Source organism: Peromyscus californicus, unplaced genomic scaffold (genome assembly GCF_007827085.1).
Source record: "Peromyscus californicus insignis strain IS unplaced genomic scaffold, ASM782708v3 Scaffold_23__1_contigs__length_62951481, whole genome shotgun sequence".
NCBI lineage: Eukaryota > Metazoa > Chordata > Mammalia > Rodentia > Cricetidae > Peromyscus > Peromyscus californicus.
Window position 1 is genome coordinate 44,130,018 of NW_026294534.1, and position 14,500 is coordinate 44,144,517.

Sequence of the window (14,500 nt, forward strand, 5' to 3'; positions counted from 1 at the left end):
CTTGTATATTTCAGGCTGGGTTCTAGAAGCTGAACAGGTATTAGTAAGTCAAACAAAATAAATCACTCCATCATTGTGGAGTTAATACTCTGGTGGGAAAAGACCAAGAGAGAAGTATCAGAACAGTTTCTTAGGATATTTCAAAAAGAAGTAAAAGCCAGGTGGTGGTGATACACACCCTTAATCCCAGCACTGGGGAGGCAGAGGAAGTCAGATCTCTGTGAGTTCAAGGTCAGGTTAGTCTACAGTGTGAGTTCCAGGACAGCCAGGACTGTTCTGAAGAGAAATCCTGTCTTGAAAAACCAAAAAGAAATAGAGATGATTGGGGTTGGGGATTTAGCTCAATGGTAGAGCGCTTGCCTAGCAAGCACAAGGCCCTGAGTTCGGTCCTCAGCTCTGAAAAAAAAAAGAAAGAAAGAAATAGAGATGAGAAGATCAAGCTTGCGAGGAGGGTATAGCCGCTTGCAGTTTTAAATAACCTCACTGGGGAACTGGCATTTGATCAAGTTTTAAATGAGGTGAGGGAGTGAGCCATGGCTTTAGAAGAAGGAGTAACAGTGCAATGCCATTCTTGTGTCACAGGCCAGGGTGGCTACTGCACCGAGGACTAGTGGGATAAGATAAGTGAGCCTTGAAATATAAAAGGAGTCAGATTGCAGGGCCTAAGGTCCAATTTAAGGAGTGGCTTTTTTCTCCTTAATGGAGTGAAGCAAAAATATGATCTGCATTAGTATTTTAAATGCACTCAGTGGCTGCTGGATAGAATTTTGGCTGAAGGAGTTGAAAGTAAGAGCCTGAATATGACTTATGAGACAACCGCAAAGATCCAGCTAAGAAACAGAAGGATCTGGGTCAGTGAGATAGATGGAGCGTACTGAAAATGGCCAAGTCTTTAAACATATTTAGAAAGTCAAAGTATGTGCAAATGAACTGAATGAGGAACAGGAGAGACAGAGATCTAAGATGATTACTTTGGGGCCTGAATAATAAGATAGAAGTCACAGAGAGACCTGAGGAAAACACACAGGACAGAGAAAGTGGGTTTGGTTTTAGACATGTTAAAGCTGAGGTGTCTGGTGCCAGGAGGTGGTGGTGCATGCCTTAAACCTCAGGACTCAGGAGGCAGAGACAGGCAGATCTCTATGAGTTCGAGGCTAGCCTGGTCTACAGAGGGAAAGGACAGTCAAGGTTACACAGAGAAACTGTCTCAGGAAAGTTGACGTGTCTGTTAGGAAAATATCAAGAAGTCATAGATGGAATTCTGGGGTTTAAGAAGTTATTTGTGCTTGAAGATAGAAATTTTGTTCAGTGTTCTGCAGAGGAATTGTCTAAAATAGCAATGTTAGATGGGATGGATGGGACTATGTTCAAATAAACAGCCCAGGCACAACAAAGGTCTAGGGTACTCCAGAGTTAAGCTGTTGGGAGGAAGAAGAACGAGGTAAGAAAGCTTATGATGTCAGGGAAAAGAGGACAAGCCACAGGGAGACCAAGGAAGCAGCTAGCAAGGCAATAGCAAAACCCGGCAAGGCTGGCAACCCAGGAGCACGTGCAAAGCGTTTCAAGGAAGAGGCCACGTGAAAGGCTGCTGACAAACAAAGTAAGACAAAGTCTCAGCCTGGACCCTGAACCCAGCCACACAGGAGTAATTCACAGAAGGAGGTTTAGAGGCGTAAGAAGGGCAAATGCCTGGTCAGAGCAGCAGGACCGAGATATCACGGAGCGGAGTGTCCGCAGAGAGGCAGAATGAAGTCTCAACGTGTACGGAACACACAAACGGGGGTGATAAGAGGAACTGGAGATCAGCAAATTTTTGTTCACTTTGAGATGACTTGTGTTTGTATGCTGATGGGAAAGATTCCTTCATGGAAAGCAATCACACAAGAGGACACTTGCAGCACCGTCTTTAGGAAGCAAGAAGAGAGCGCTCAACGTCACACGCAATGTGTTGGTCTGGATGGAGACCACTTTAATATCAGGATGGAGGGCAGACAATACAGGTATAAAGGATAGTCAGTATGGAGTCATGCCTGTCCTATTTATCTACTGATTGATTAAGTTTTCTGAGTAAACTGGGAAACAAGATCATCAACTAAGAGAAATACAGGGACCGGATCTTCAAAAATTATGTATAGTATGTGATAATGTAACGCCATCTCATCATCCTCAGGTTGAAGCCAATGTCCTCACACAAACGGTATCACTAGTTCCATCCCCTCATTTAAAATCTGCCAAAAGAGCTTGGTACTGGCATAAAAACCGACATGTGGACCAATGGAATCGAATTGAAGACCCTGACATTAATCCGCACACCTATGAACATATAATTTTTGACAAAGAAGCCAAAAGCGCACAATGGAAAAAAGAAAGCATCTTCAACAAATGGTGCTGGCAAAACTGGATATCAACATGTAGAAGGCTGCAAATAGATCCATATCTATCACCGTGCACAAAACTTAAGTCCAAGTGGATCAAGGACCTCAACATAAATCCAGCTACTCTGAACCTGCTAGAAGAGAAAGTAGGAAGTAGTCTTGAACGCATTGGCATAGGAGACTACTTCCTAAATAGAACACCAGTAGCACAGACTCTGAGACAAACAATCAATCAATGGGACCTCTTGAAACTGAGAAGCTTTTGTAGAGCAAAGGATACGGTCAACAAGGCAAAGCGACAGCCTACAGAATGGGAAAAGATCTTCACCAACCCCACATCTGACAGAGGACTGATATCCAGAATATATAAGGAATTCAAGAAATTAGACATCAAAATGCCCAACAGTCCAATTAAGAAATGGGCTATAGAACTAAACAGAGAATTCTCAACAGAGGAAACTCAAATGGCCGAAAGACATTTAAGGAACTGCTCAACATCCCTAATCATCAGGGAAATGCAAATCAAAACAACTCTGAGATACCACCTTACGCCTGTCAGAATGGCTAAGATCAAAAACACTGAAGACACCTTATGCTGGAGAGGATGTGGAGCTAGGGGAACTCTCCTCCACTGCTGGTGGGAATGCAAGCTTGTACAACCACTTTGGAAATCAATATGGCGCTTTCTTAGAAAATTGGGAATCCATCTCCCCCAAGATCCAGCTATACCACTCTTGGGCATATACCCAAGAAATGCTCAACCACACCATAAGAGCACTTGTTCAGTTATGTTCATATCAGCATTGTTTGTAATAGCCAGAACATGGAAACAACCCAGATGCCCTTCAACTGAAGAATGGATAAACAAAATGTGGTACATATACACAATGGAATACTACTCAGCAGAGAAAAACAATGGCATCATGAGGTTTGCAGACAAATGGATGGATCTAGAAAAAATCATCCTGAGTGAGGTAACCCAGACTCAGAAAGACAAACATGGTATGTACTCACTCATAGCAGGATACTAGACATGAAACAAGGATGACTTGTCTGCTACTCACATCACCAGGGAGGCTACCTGGAAAACAGGACCCCAAGAAAGACAGAGGGATCACCCAATGACAGAGAAATGGAATGAGATCTACATGAACAGCCTGGACATGAGTGGGGGTAATGAAAGGCGAGGGTTGAGGGAAAGAGAGCTTGGGGGAGCGGGAGATCCCAGCTGGATCAACAACAGAGAGGGAGAACAAGGAATAGGAGACCATGGTAAATAAAGACCACATGAGAATAGGAAGAAGCAAAGTGCTAGAGAGGCCCACAGAAATCCACAAAGATACCCACACAACAGACTGCTGGCAGTGGTCGAGAGACAGCCCGAACTGACCTACTCTGGTGATGGGATGGCCAAACACCCTAATTGTTGTGCTAGAAACCTCATCCAACTACTGAGGGATCTGGATGCAGAGATCCATGACTAGGCCCCGGGTGGATCTCTGGGAGTCCAATTAGCGAGAATGAGGAGGGTTTATATGAGCGAGAATTGTTGAGACCAAGGTTGGATAAAGCACAGGGACAAATAGCCAAATGAATGGAAACACATGAACTATGAACCAATGGCTGAGGGGTCCCCACTGGATCAGGCCCTCTGAATGGGTGAGACAGTTGATTGGCTTGATCTGTTTGGGAGGTATCCAAGCAGTGGGACCGGGTCCTGTGCTCATTGCATGAGTTGGCTGTTTGAAACCTGGGGCCTATGCAGGATTGCTTGGCTCGGCTTGGGAGGAGGGGACTGGACCTACCTGGACTGAGTCTACCAGGTTGAACTCAGTCTGTGGGGAAGGCTTTGCCCTGGAGGAGATGGGAATGGGGGGGGGGTTGGGGGGAAGGTGAGGGGGACGGGAGGCGGGAGAACAAGGGAATCCGTGGCTGATATGTAGACCTGAATTGTATTGCAAAATAAATTAATAAAAAAAAAATTAGACTTAAAAAAAAATAAATAAATAAATAAAATCTGCCAAAAGACATCTATGAAAAAGATGGCCTTGAAATCTCACTGGATAGCACCAAGGGCACGCCTACTTATCCTAACTAAAGCTCATTAATTAACTGTCCTAATCTCACTGGAAGAAAATGCTCTAAGGTGTTTAGCTAGTTAATCTTGTTCTTACCTACATCATAATTCTCCTGAATTTTTTTTTAAATTTTATAAATTCTGAAAACCTGGCCAATATCTGACAGATATTTTATACCCTATAAGGACAACTGTCCCACTGTCAGAACACTGAAGTTTAATTCAGCAGCAATGTACCACTGTTTATTGTTGTAACTGGAGGACCAAAATACTTAAGTAAAATTCATATCTAATTTTTGGTACCTTTTAAAGCTGCACCACTATAATTCAGACATATATCTCAGAAACATCGTATAGAAAAGAAAATATGAATTTTAATGGAAGTCTGAACTTTTGGCTATTAAAATACCCAGGGCTATAATAATACCTGTTAGGGAGAGATCCAAATCATCCTCATAGTAATAACTATTCTAGATTTTTCTCAAGTCATTTCTAACCATGTGCTAACTTAATATACAGAACACATAAAGTGGGTAATATGGTTCCGGTACAGTCTATGAAGAGGACCTAAAACATCACACTCAGGGGTTGATTTCAACAAATTTTTGTTGCACTATAGACCTCTATGCATACATATAAACACACACACACACACATACACACACACACACACACACACACACACACACACACACACACACACGGTATAATCACTCAAGGAAGCAAGGGTTGTCTTAGAGCATCCATTAGTACATCTACTGTTAACCATCAGAAACTGTAGGAACATCTAAACGGGAAAATTTTACCCTTTTAGTATTATAAAACAAAGCCTTCATGGATTGTCCTTCAAACCTTTATGATTCCTGGACCACTTACTTATTAACAACTCAGAGGAGACCATATGCCCTTGCAAATCAATTCTGTTGTGCCTAGGAGGAGGAATCCAAAAATATAAAGGCCAATATACTTAAAATGCATGAGACCATTATATATCTCCACACAGCTGTCAGGGGAAAGTGAAATATGTTGTCGTGGCTGAGAGAGCCTCTGAGAGCCTCAAACAAAATTCTTAAAGGTGTAAAACACATCTCACTTGCTCTACTGGTATTTTAGCCTATTCTTCATAGCTAAAGACAGTATACATTATGACATCAAAGACGAAAGCCATTATGAAATTAAAGGTTCTACCACGTTGAGAAAATGTTGATGGCCCTATGAACGTCCAAAGTGTAATGTAGGAGGTAGGAGAAGGGCAGGCAAGGAGTGAACAGAGACAGGGAAAATATTTACTTAGGGAAAAACAATGACCTGAAACTATCAAATGACTTCAGCACAGCAGAAATTCATCCAGCCACAGATGCTGTACAACCTTAGCTTGAATAGGTTTTAAAGAATTGGCCTTTTTTTTTTTTTAACCTAATGAGGTACTTAGGAATTAAAGGGAAATGTTGACACAAATGCCTTCCTTGTTTATATACATAGTTTAGACCTCGCTGGCTCTCACATTTCCCTATTGCCTACCTGGGGAAGCTTTCTGCTGACCACATCTTGGCAGATTGCTGTCTTATCCACTGCCATGGTACTTATTACACTGAATTGTTATATGTCTGTGACTTGTATTTCTCCCCCATCTATGTAAGTTCCTTGGGGACAGGGACTCTGTTTAGCTAATATCCTCAAGGGCTTTCTACAGTGTCTGGGGAGATTTGTAACATCCGTGGAATTAAATAGAACCTTTGTCCTTTCCCTTCTAAAATCAGGACTGGATTTAAAATATACGACTACTGTCTCCACCACGGTGCCGTTTTTATAATTACTATTTCCAAAATTTCTTGACGGAAAAAGAAAGAGAAAAAGAAAAAAAAACCAATCTTTTATTTTCTAATTATCTGCAGTGGAAGGAACACAATGATTGTCAAATGCTACATGGAAGTAAAGTTCTATAACCAGCCCTTCAGATTTCCCAGGAAGTAGAGAACTTTATATGCTGTGCGACCTTTTCCAATCAGATTGACTCATGGTTAGCAACCAGTCTCCAAAGAACCCTATCCCGCTGTGCCTCCCCCTTTCTGACTGGTCCACTTGGCATTCAAACACAGCTTTAAAAAGCATACTCAGATATTTCATTTTTGGAGGAAAGTGACATGTAAAGACCATTTTTAAATTTGGGTTATCCATTATGCAGGTGCTTTGCCCAAGACAACTGATTCCTAAGACACTGTCACTTTTAAATAATCAACTATACAGAACACTCAGGGCAAAAGAAAAGTTTCAACTCTACTTGACTAGCTCTCACAAGCCCCTTCATATATTTTTCACTGCTTCTTCTTCTGTACCATCTCATTTTGTGAGTTTCTGCGTACAGACTGGGCAAGGCTTTTGCAATAAACCTAAGATATTTACAAGATATTCAGTCGTCCTGCTGTGGAATCTAAGGTTATCACCTCTTTCTATAAGCTTCTACTGCCCAGACAAATTCAAAAATTAATTTCCAGAAAGCTATTATCTTTGCTATAACTATACACAATTGCCCAATACGTATTTGACTTTCTCATGTTGACCCTTATAATCTTGTTACTGTGTTATTTGAACATTTGGACCTTTTCTTTCTTTGTCTGAAATAGAGATGAAAATCTCCTTTGCCACAATTTTAAGTATGATTGAGTAGGGTTCACCTTCCCATTTTCAAGTGGCTTAATAATATGAAATCTTCAAAACAACATATATTTCCAGAGACAGCCCATGATTTATTGTGCTGATTACCATTTATCTTGCCTACCCGTGGGTGAACCAGGAAGATGAACTTTTCAGAGAAAAATAAGACTTTCCTAGACAAATGTTTTGACTCTCATTCAGTTGTATATTGTTGCCACAGAGAATGTTCTATTCACTCTCATAGTCTCAGTAATATACTTTTTAAAATTATAGGTCACTTATCTATCAATCTAAACCCTCAAAAACCCTAATTTCAAAATGATTTCCAAGATCCAAAATAATGTCTTTAGGGCCATACATGAAAATGTGTTCTACACCCTTGAGAACTTTTGCGAAGGCTAAATAAGCTGTACCTCACCTGATGCGATCAAGGGCTCATACACTCCTCGTAAAAGAAGAGGGCATTCTGACATATTCTAATGTAAGTGGGTCTGCTGAGAAAGCTGTGCTCCAGGAAAAAGAGGAGCAATCACAAAAATGTTTATTTTGCTAACTACTAAGCAAAGAGCTTTTAGGTCCTCTAACTTACCCTTGATCAAATGAAGTAAGATATGAGGACAAGCATCTCCACATGAGGATGTAACAAAAGTACAGATGACCGGATGTTCTTTACAGCATCTGTTCGACGTTGGATCAAAGCTACAACAGCCATAGACAACTCACGGCCCTCATCCGTAGAATAAATAGAATCTACTTCATCCTCCTTCCTTTCCTGAGTCCATGTAATAGTGGGTGCTAATAATAATGACCTCGAGTCTCTGGAAAAGTCATTATCAGTATCCACTTAAAAGACAAGAAGTATATAATGCATGTCCTACAAAATATATTGGAAACCCTTTTGGATACCTGATTAGCTTGTCCTTTCAAATAAAAGGCAAGAAAAACATCTATTTTTTTTTTCCTACTTTGAACACAGGGAGACTTTTACTATGAGGTTTCTGTACTACGATGTAGCAATACATGCCTCCAAATGACACAAACAAGTAAAGGTTCACATAGTCATAATAAGAGACTCCAGACAAACTCTTAAAAAAAAAAATACTTAGCCATTTTACATTATTCAAAGGTTGGCTTTTCTCCATCCAGCCAACTACTATTTAAATGCTTAGCCTGTTCATGATGCTCTAACGTATCATACAGATAAATTAAATGTTGGTAACATATGAAATAGATGTATGAAATCTTAAGGGATTATCAGAATAACCAATGCATGTTTCAAATTGATGAATGTTTATGAATAGACAGTTTCATTCTTGTGAAAGGAGATTAACTAAAAACACATGCAGACTACATACTGATTTCACTAAAATACTGTATCAACCCAAAAATTAAAATTGGAGGATTGACTCTTCAAAGCTCATTAGCCGAACATGTTCATTTACATTCTGATATTGTTTCTTACCATAAGGTCCCACCAGCTCCAGCAGAGTTTGATGCAATGTGCTTACACGGTTGCTTGATTTTAAGCTGACAAGACAGTGGGCCACAACGTAGAAAAGTAACGCAGTGTGTGGATGACTGGCAGATGCCAAGATCTTCTACAGTGAGTGTTCTTCAAAACAAGGAGCGGTTGTCACAAGGGGAGGGGAATAAGTGGGTTTTCTATGGACTTTAAATTAGAACAAAGAGAAATGCTGTATGATAAACAGAGTAAGTGGTTCATTCTGGCAGTAGCTCCTGAGGTAAGACATTTTATGTTTGGTTTTAGGAATAATTATCTGAAGTTCAAATCTTTTATTTTAAATGGCCACTTAATATTTCTTTAGCTCTCCTTTGTTATTTTTTCATATTTATTGTACTGTAAAGAATACAGTATGCAATTATTTTTAAATGCAGCTTTGAGAAAACTAATCATTTAGAAACATTAAATAGCTTTAGCTATTTGGCATATATGCCTAAGAAACAGGGGATCATCTATTACAATAATGATCTTGCCAGAAGTTTGTGACAATGGTCCATATTTTAATGAAATTTAGTATAGATCCAACATCCCTCTCAAATGCAAAAGACTGCTGATATTTACAAAGGTTATTATTATGCTTTTTTAGATCAAAGGCCCAGAAAATGAAGCCACAAGAGAGTATTTAGAATTTTACAGAAAGTCACAACATTATTAATTCCATATTGATTTTCAATCCAATGTCAATAGAAGCAGATCCTTCATCCTAATCACAAGGCTCTATTCCAATAATTAGTTCTTCTTTCTATTACAGCATTATCCATAATAGCTTTAAATGCAGGGCTATTTATTTGTGGAATATAGCTTAGTGAGTACTGTTGCCAAGGGACTCTAATCACTGCTCAACCATTAATAAAGCACTTATATTAGGTTATCAAGATGCACTCTTTGGTGCCATCTGAACACAGGAAAGAAGAGAATTATCAGAGCAGATAATTGACTGGGGTGAACAAAATTTAAGTGGCGGAGGACACCGCCAAAACCCAAGGTCATACTTCTTCAGTTAATAAGAAATTGCTATCATGTGCAGGGCCTTATGGTGGGCCATTGCATTAACCACTCTATTACTGAATCTTTTATTACTGAGTAGCTCTAGCATACATAAAAGTATTTGTTTTGGAGTCTGAAGGGAGATCAAACCTTGGCCCAACCCCTTTCTACATGTGATAGTGTTCAACTGATTTAAGCTCACCTTGAGCCCCCATATTCATCTTCTGTTGCATCTGGTTTATCTTTATTATAGTACTGTCTTTCTCACGGCCAACTGTACTTCATGTTTTATCACAGGTCATCAATGTAAACTTAAAAGAAATTGTTAATACTATTTTGCCTAAATCCCAATGAGATGATTATTTAAAACATAATCTTGGTTTCTTGCAACAGGAATCTTATTTGGTTTTATTTTCCCAGCCACTAGCACAGAGTGTATCACAAAACACTGTTGAATAATATAAACCATGGTATCAATGAGGATGCTCATATCTTAGGCATTGCTAAGGGCTACAATACAGTCTTTACTTCTAATATGGTGACTGGCTTCCTGTACTTAATCTCTACCATCAGCAGCTGAGCCCAAGCTCCTCACCTGGATCGCTGCAATGCCTACTTGAGATTTCTTCCAGTTTATTTCTTCTCCAGTATACAGGGTTCTATTCAAACTGTAAACAAATCCTACTACCATTCAAGGTTTCTCATGATGACTAAGCCATCATGATAAAGTCACGATAAAGAAAAAGTCCCTAATGTGGAGCATTTGAAATGGCTCTGCAGGTAAAGGCACCTAAGGCTGAAGTTGTCAGTTTGGCTTGGTCCCTGGAACTCACACTAGGTAGAGCTAACCCTGCAAGTTGTCCCAACTTATGCTGTGACACACAGGCAACCACATAAACAAGTACACACACAAAATAAAATGACACTCAAAGAAATTCAAGTCCCAATTGTGGTATATGTGGCTCTTTATAATCTGCCTGTCAGCTTTAATATCAAACCACCTTCTTATCTCACTCTTTTACACACACTGATTTTCTTTCAGGCCCTTGTATGCTATTCTTCTGCAGAGGCCCAGCTTCATTCCAGGAACTCTTTATCTCCATACACATGCCCCCTTCATATATCAGCTGTGTTACCTCCCTAGGAGGTCTCTCTCTATGTCCTAACAGAGAATCACATTCTCCCTCTGAAAACTTAACAATTTGTAATCCTTTACGTTATCCTTAATTGAATGGCTATGCACTTTCCCAACTACAGTATAAAAACAAACTTACTTTCACTTCCCCGTACTTTGGTACTTTAAGAGTATTCTAAATTTTGCTGAATGAGTGATCTTCATCAACATTAGTACTTTAGAGAAACCATTAACATAGATCTCTAGAGTACTCTGAAATAATTTCGAGAAACATGATAATTTAAAAAAAAAGCACAGAGCACTTGCTGACATATCAAGTCAAAATAAATAGAAGCGCAACTGTTCAAAGATCCAAAACATTTCTTTTTACTCAGCTTGAAAATATGTTTTCCTCGGTTCCTTCAAGTTGGGAACATATGCTAATTTCAGGGCAGAAAACTTCTTCCCTGGACCAAAGGCGATACAGAAGCTTTGAAAGAGAAATTGAAGTGCAGCACAATATTGCATGTATCCACGAAAAACAATCAACCACACGTCTAAGGGGCTTTCAAAGCATGATAGTTTAATCAGAATAATTTCAGTACAATTCTGAGTTCTTACCAAATGACTATCTAGCCATCTGCAGTGTATGCCTGAGTGGCAAGAAGCTGTGCTCCAATTTATTTTAAAAAGAAATAAATTCACTTAAGGAAACCAGAACGAGGTTTTACTGCCCTTTCATTAGATGGCAATATTCAGCTGAGTGAGTATTTAGTGCTAAATTTTCCATGTGCAATTTTTGAATTATATATTACTTATCAACTGCAGACTTTTCAGGCAAGCAAAGGGCTAGAATTTTATGTTGAAAGTTCAGTCTTACAATGTGAAGAAAAACAGACGCTGCACAAATCTGATGATACCGTCAGTGAAAGCAGACGGTAAACACCAGAAAACATCTTTTAAGGACTGACTTACAGAAGCGGCTTGTTATAACTAAAATATCATCCAAGGAGCTAGCACTAGCAGTGTTAGCCAGCTTCTGGCTAGGACTCACTTCTTGGGTAATGATAAATGCTGGGAAAAACACAGGCCCAAGAACACCAACCAGGACCGGAGTAGATGCAGATGCCACCGATGCCAGAAACAGGCTGTTTCTGCTCTCAACTCATCTTCCAAGCTCCAAGCGGGGCATAGGACTGACTCACCTGGGAAGAGACTTCAGCCAGAGAGGCTGCGGGGGTCAACGCAGGGCCCACCAGGCTCTGCAGAGCTTGTCCCAGCACGCCAGTCACCGCTTGGCCTGGGAGCACTCGCGCCCGAATCTTCTCTCCATTCAAAGTACAGCCTGGCCCTTCCACCATCTCTGGAACCCGCCCTGAGCTCCTGCTAGTTGCAAGGCCTGACTGAAAAACAACCAAGCAACTTCACTTCCGGCTAGCACAGGCCGGGCGGGATGAAAGTTCAAATCTCCCGCGTGCCCAGTCCCGCCTAGGGCCCCCCTAGGCCCCGCCCACCAGAACTCAAGCCCCGCCCATCGGCGTCCATGCCCCGCCCAGGAGTGCCGAGACTCTGCCTGGAACCCTGCAGCTCGCACCACCCGTGGCGCTGCGGGTCACACACACCTCGGTCTGGATCCAGTGCAAAGTGAAAGCAGTGCAAAGAACCAGGCTTAATGTAAGAACGCGAGGAAATGGGACTTGAACACTTAGAAACTCTGTTCCAGCTACTCAGCCCATGCACTCTTCCTAAACCAACCTCTTAATCAGCCCTAAAATGCGAAGTTATTGAAGACAAGTCTGGCAGACCGATGCTTGATAAGCCTTACTCTAACCTGAGAGGCAGGACAAAAGCTGAGAGGCAATTTTAGGAGACAAACAATATTGTCTGTATTAAAGAATTCTTCACTTTCAGATAGCTAAGTGTGCTGCACCCCAAAATCATACGTCCGTTTTGTTTTTGGCGTGAACTGAGTGAATGTTAATTTGACCTTTTCCCCGTTTTATGAAAAACTCTTACATAAATTTGACGGGGGCGGGGGGGGAATACACGATTTTTCAAACTACCCACAGTGAACACACATCTTCATATGTGATTCTAGGCGCACGACAAAGTCTGTAAGTTACAAAGAACTTACTCCTTTTTGAGCTGAAACACAGCACATTAAAACAACGTCAGTGTGTGGTTTCATAAAAGCCCAGCACTGTACTGCAGTTAAAGTTGGAAAAACCAATGTGGAGATTTTGCCTAGTGGCTTGCTAGTGGAGAGTGCTAAGTGGTTATAGTTGTCTACATCAGACTCAAGACTGTCTGGACTCTGGTTAACTCAAATTCAGTTCTGATCTCTGGCCATGGATGGAGAAAAGTCTGAAACAGCCTTTTCACTTTTTACCTTTGTATTGTTTATCTTTATCTAATGAATGACATCATTTCTTATTTAAAAGTGTCTGTGAGTCATAAGCTGGCAAAGTTGAGCTGGATGTTTCTGGCTCCACAGTTCTCTAAAGGTAGGTTTGACTCTAGCTAGGAGATCCACTTCCAACAGGGTTCATTTACATGGAGACACTTTGCTATAAACATTGCTTATTATTTCAAATTCTGGGAAAACTCTGTAAAGTCAAGGAATTCAGCTCTGCTCTCTTTTCCCAGAATACACTTTGTTCTTTCTATGTCTACTTTTCTGTAGTAATTCTAACTTTTTATCCATCTATTTTTTTTTTTTTAGTCTGAGCAATAGAACCAATAGTATGACTATATAAAAAGGGAATTTATTAGATTGGTGTACACAATGCAGACTACGTGGTCCACCAATGGTTGTCTGCACAGTGTACAGACCGAGAACCCTTTTGCTCTTCAGGTCATGATGAAGCCAGATACTTTAGCAGTCCCAGTCTGAGGCTAAAGACCTGGAGAAGTCCCAGAGAGCCACTGGTCTTTGGTAACTGGGAGCTAAAAGACGCTGAGTTCTGAAGTCAATGAAGGATAGCAGCATCAGGGGCCGTGACAGTAAGATGAACAAGACATGAAGAGGCACTGTTAGAATGCAATCGCTTGTTTCTTGGACTTTCTTCTGTATGGGCCACTGGAAAATCTTGAAGACATTGATGGTGAATCTTCCCATCTCAAATAACCTAATCAAAAGAAGAAAAGTCCTTCACAGGTACTTAGAGAGGTTTATCTCATGGATGATTCTAGATCTTGTCAAGGTGATAATTAATATTAACTATATGTTTATCTGAGATGGAGTCTTGCTATGTAGCCGAAGTCGGCCCCCATCTGTTGATGATCCTTCTTTAAGACCTCCTGAGTGCTACAGTCACGTACCACAAATGCCTGGATAGTCTAATGGTTTGGTTTTTGTTCTTTGTTTTTCTTTTTAAAACCTTCCTTTTCATCCTAGTTTACTGAAATTCGTATCTCAAAGAATAGTTACACGATCTCCTCTTGAGATCTTTCCAGATACTGTTAGAATGAGTCTCTTGTGCTATGTAGCTGGTCCTTCAGAGAATTCACCGAAACACCTTTATATTAGTTTGTGTATGGTGGGCTTTCATGAGAATAGATTCTCGTTCCTTGATGACAAGTGGATATCCTGCTCATCCTTTTGCTTTTCATAGCCCTAGGATGTTCTTTGGCACATAATAGACATTCCACAAACAGGGAATTTAAAAACATTTGGATTTTTTTCCCCAAATACCCTTCATGTTAGCTATATATATTTTTATATATTTAATATTATTTACTTAAAGTAAAATTTAATGTTTTCATAAGCT

General features: G+C 40.4%; 1 protein-coding gene across 1 annotated transcript in view; it reads right to left on the reverse strand.

Annotated features, from left to right (window-relative positions):
- The window catches only part of Neil3 (nei like DNA glycosylase 3), a 54,759-nt gene extending 42,592 nt beyond the window's left edge, over positions 1 to 12,167 (reverse strand). Inside the window, exon 1 of the mRNA XM_052752798.1 lies at positions 11,936 to 12,167. Within this exon, the coding sequence (XP_052608758.1) occupies positions 11,936 to 12,091 (156 nt within the window). The 5' untranslated portion in view covers positions 12,092 to 12,167. The remainder of the gene's footprint in view (positions 1 to 11,935) is intronic.
- Positions 12,168 to 14,500: the final 2,333 nt, after the last annotated feature.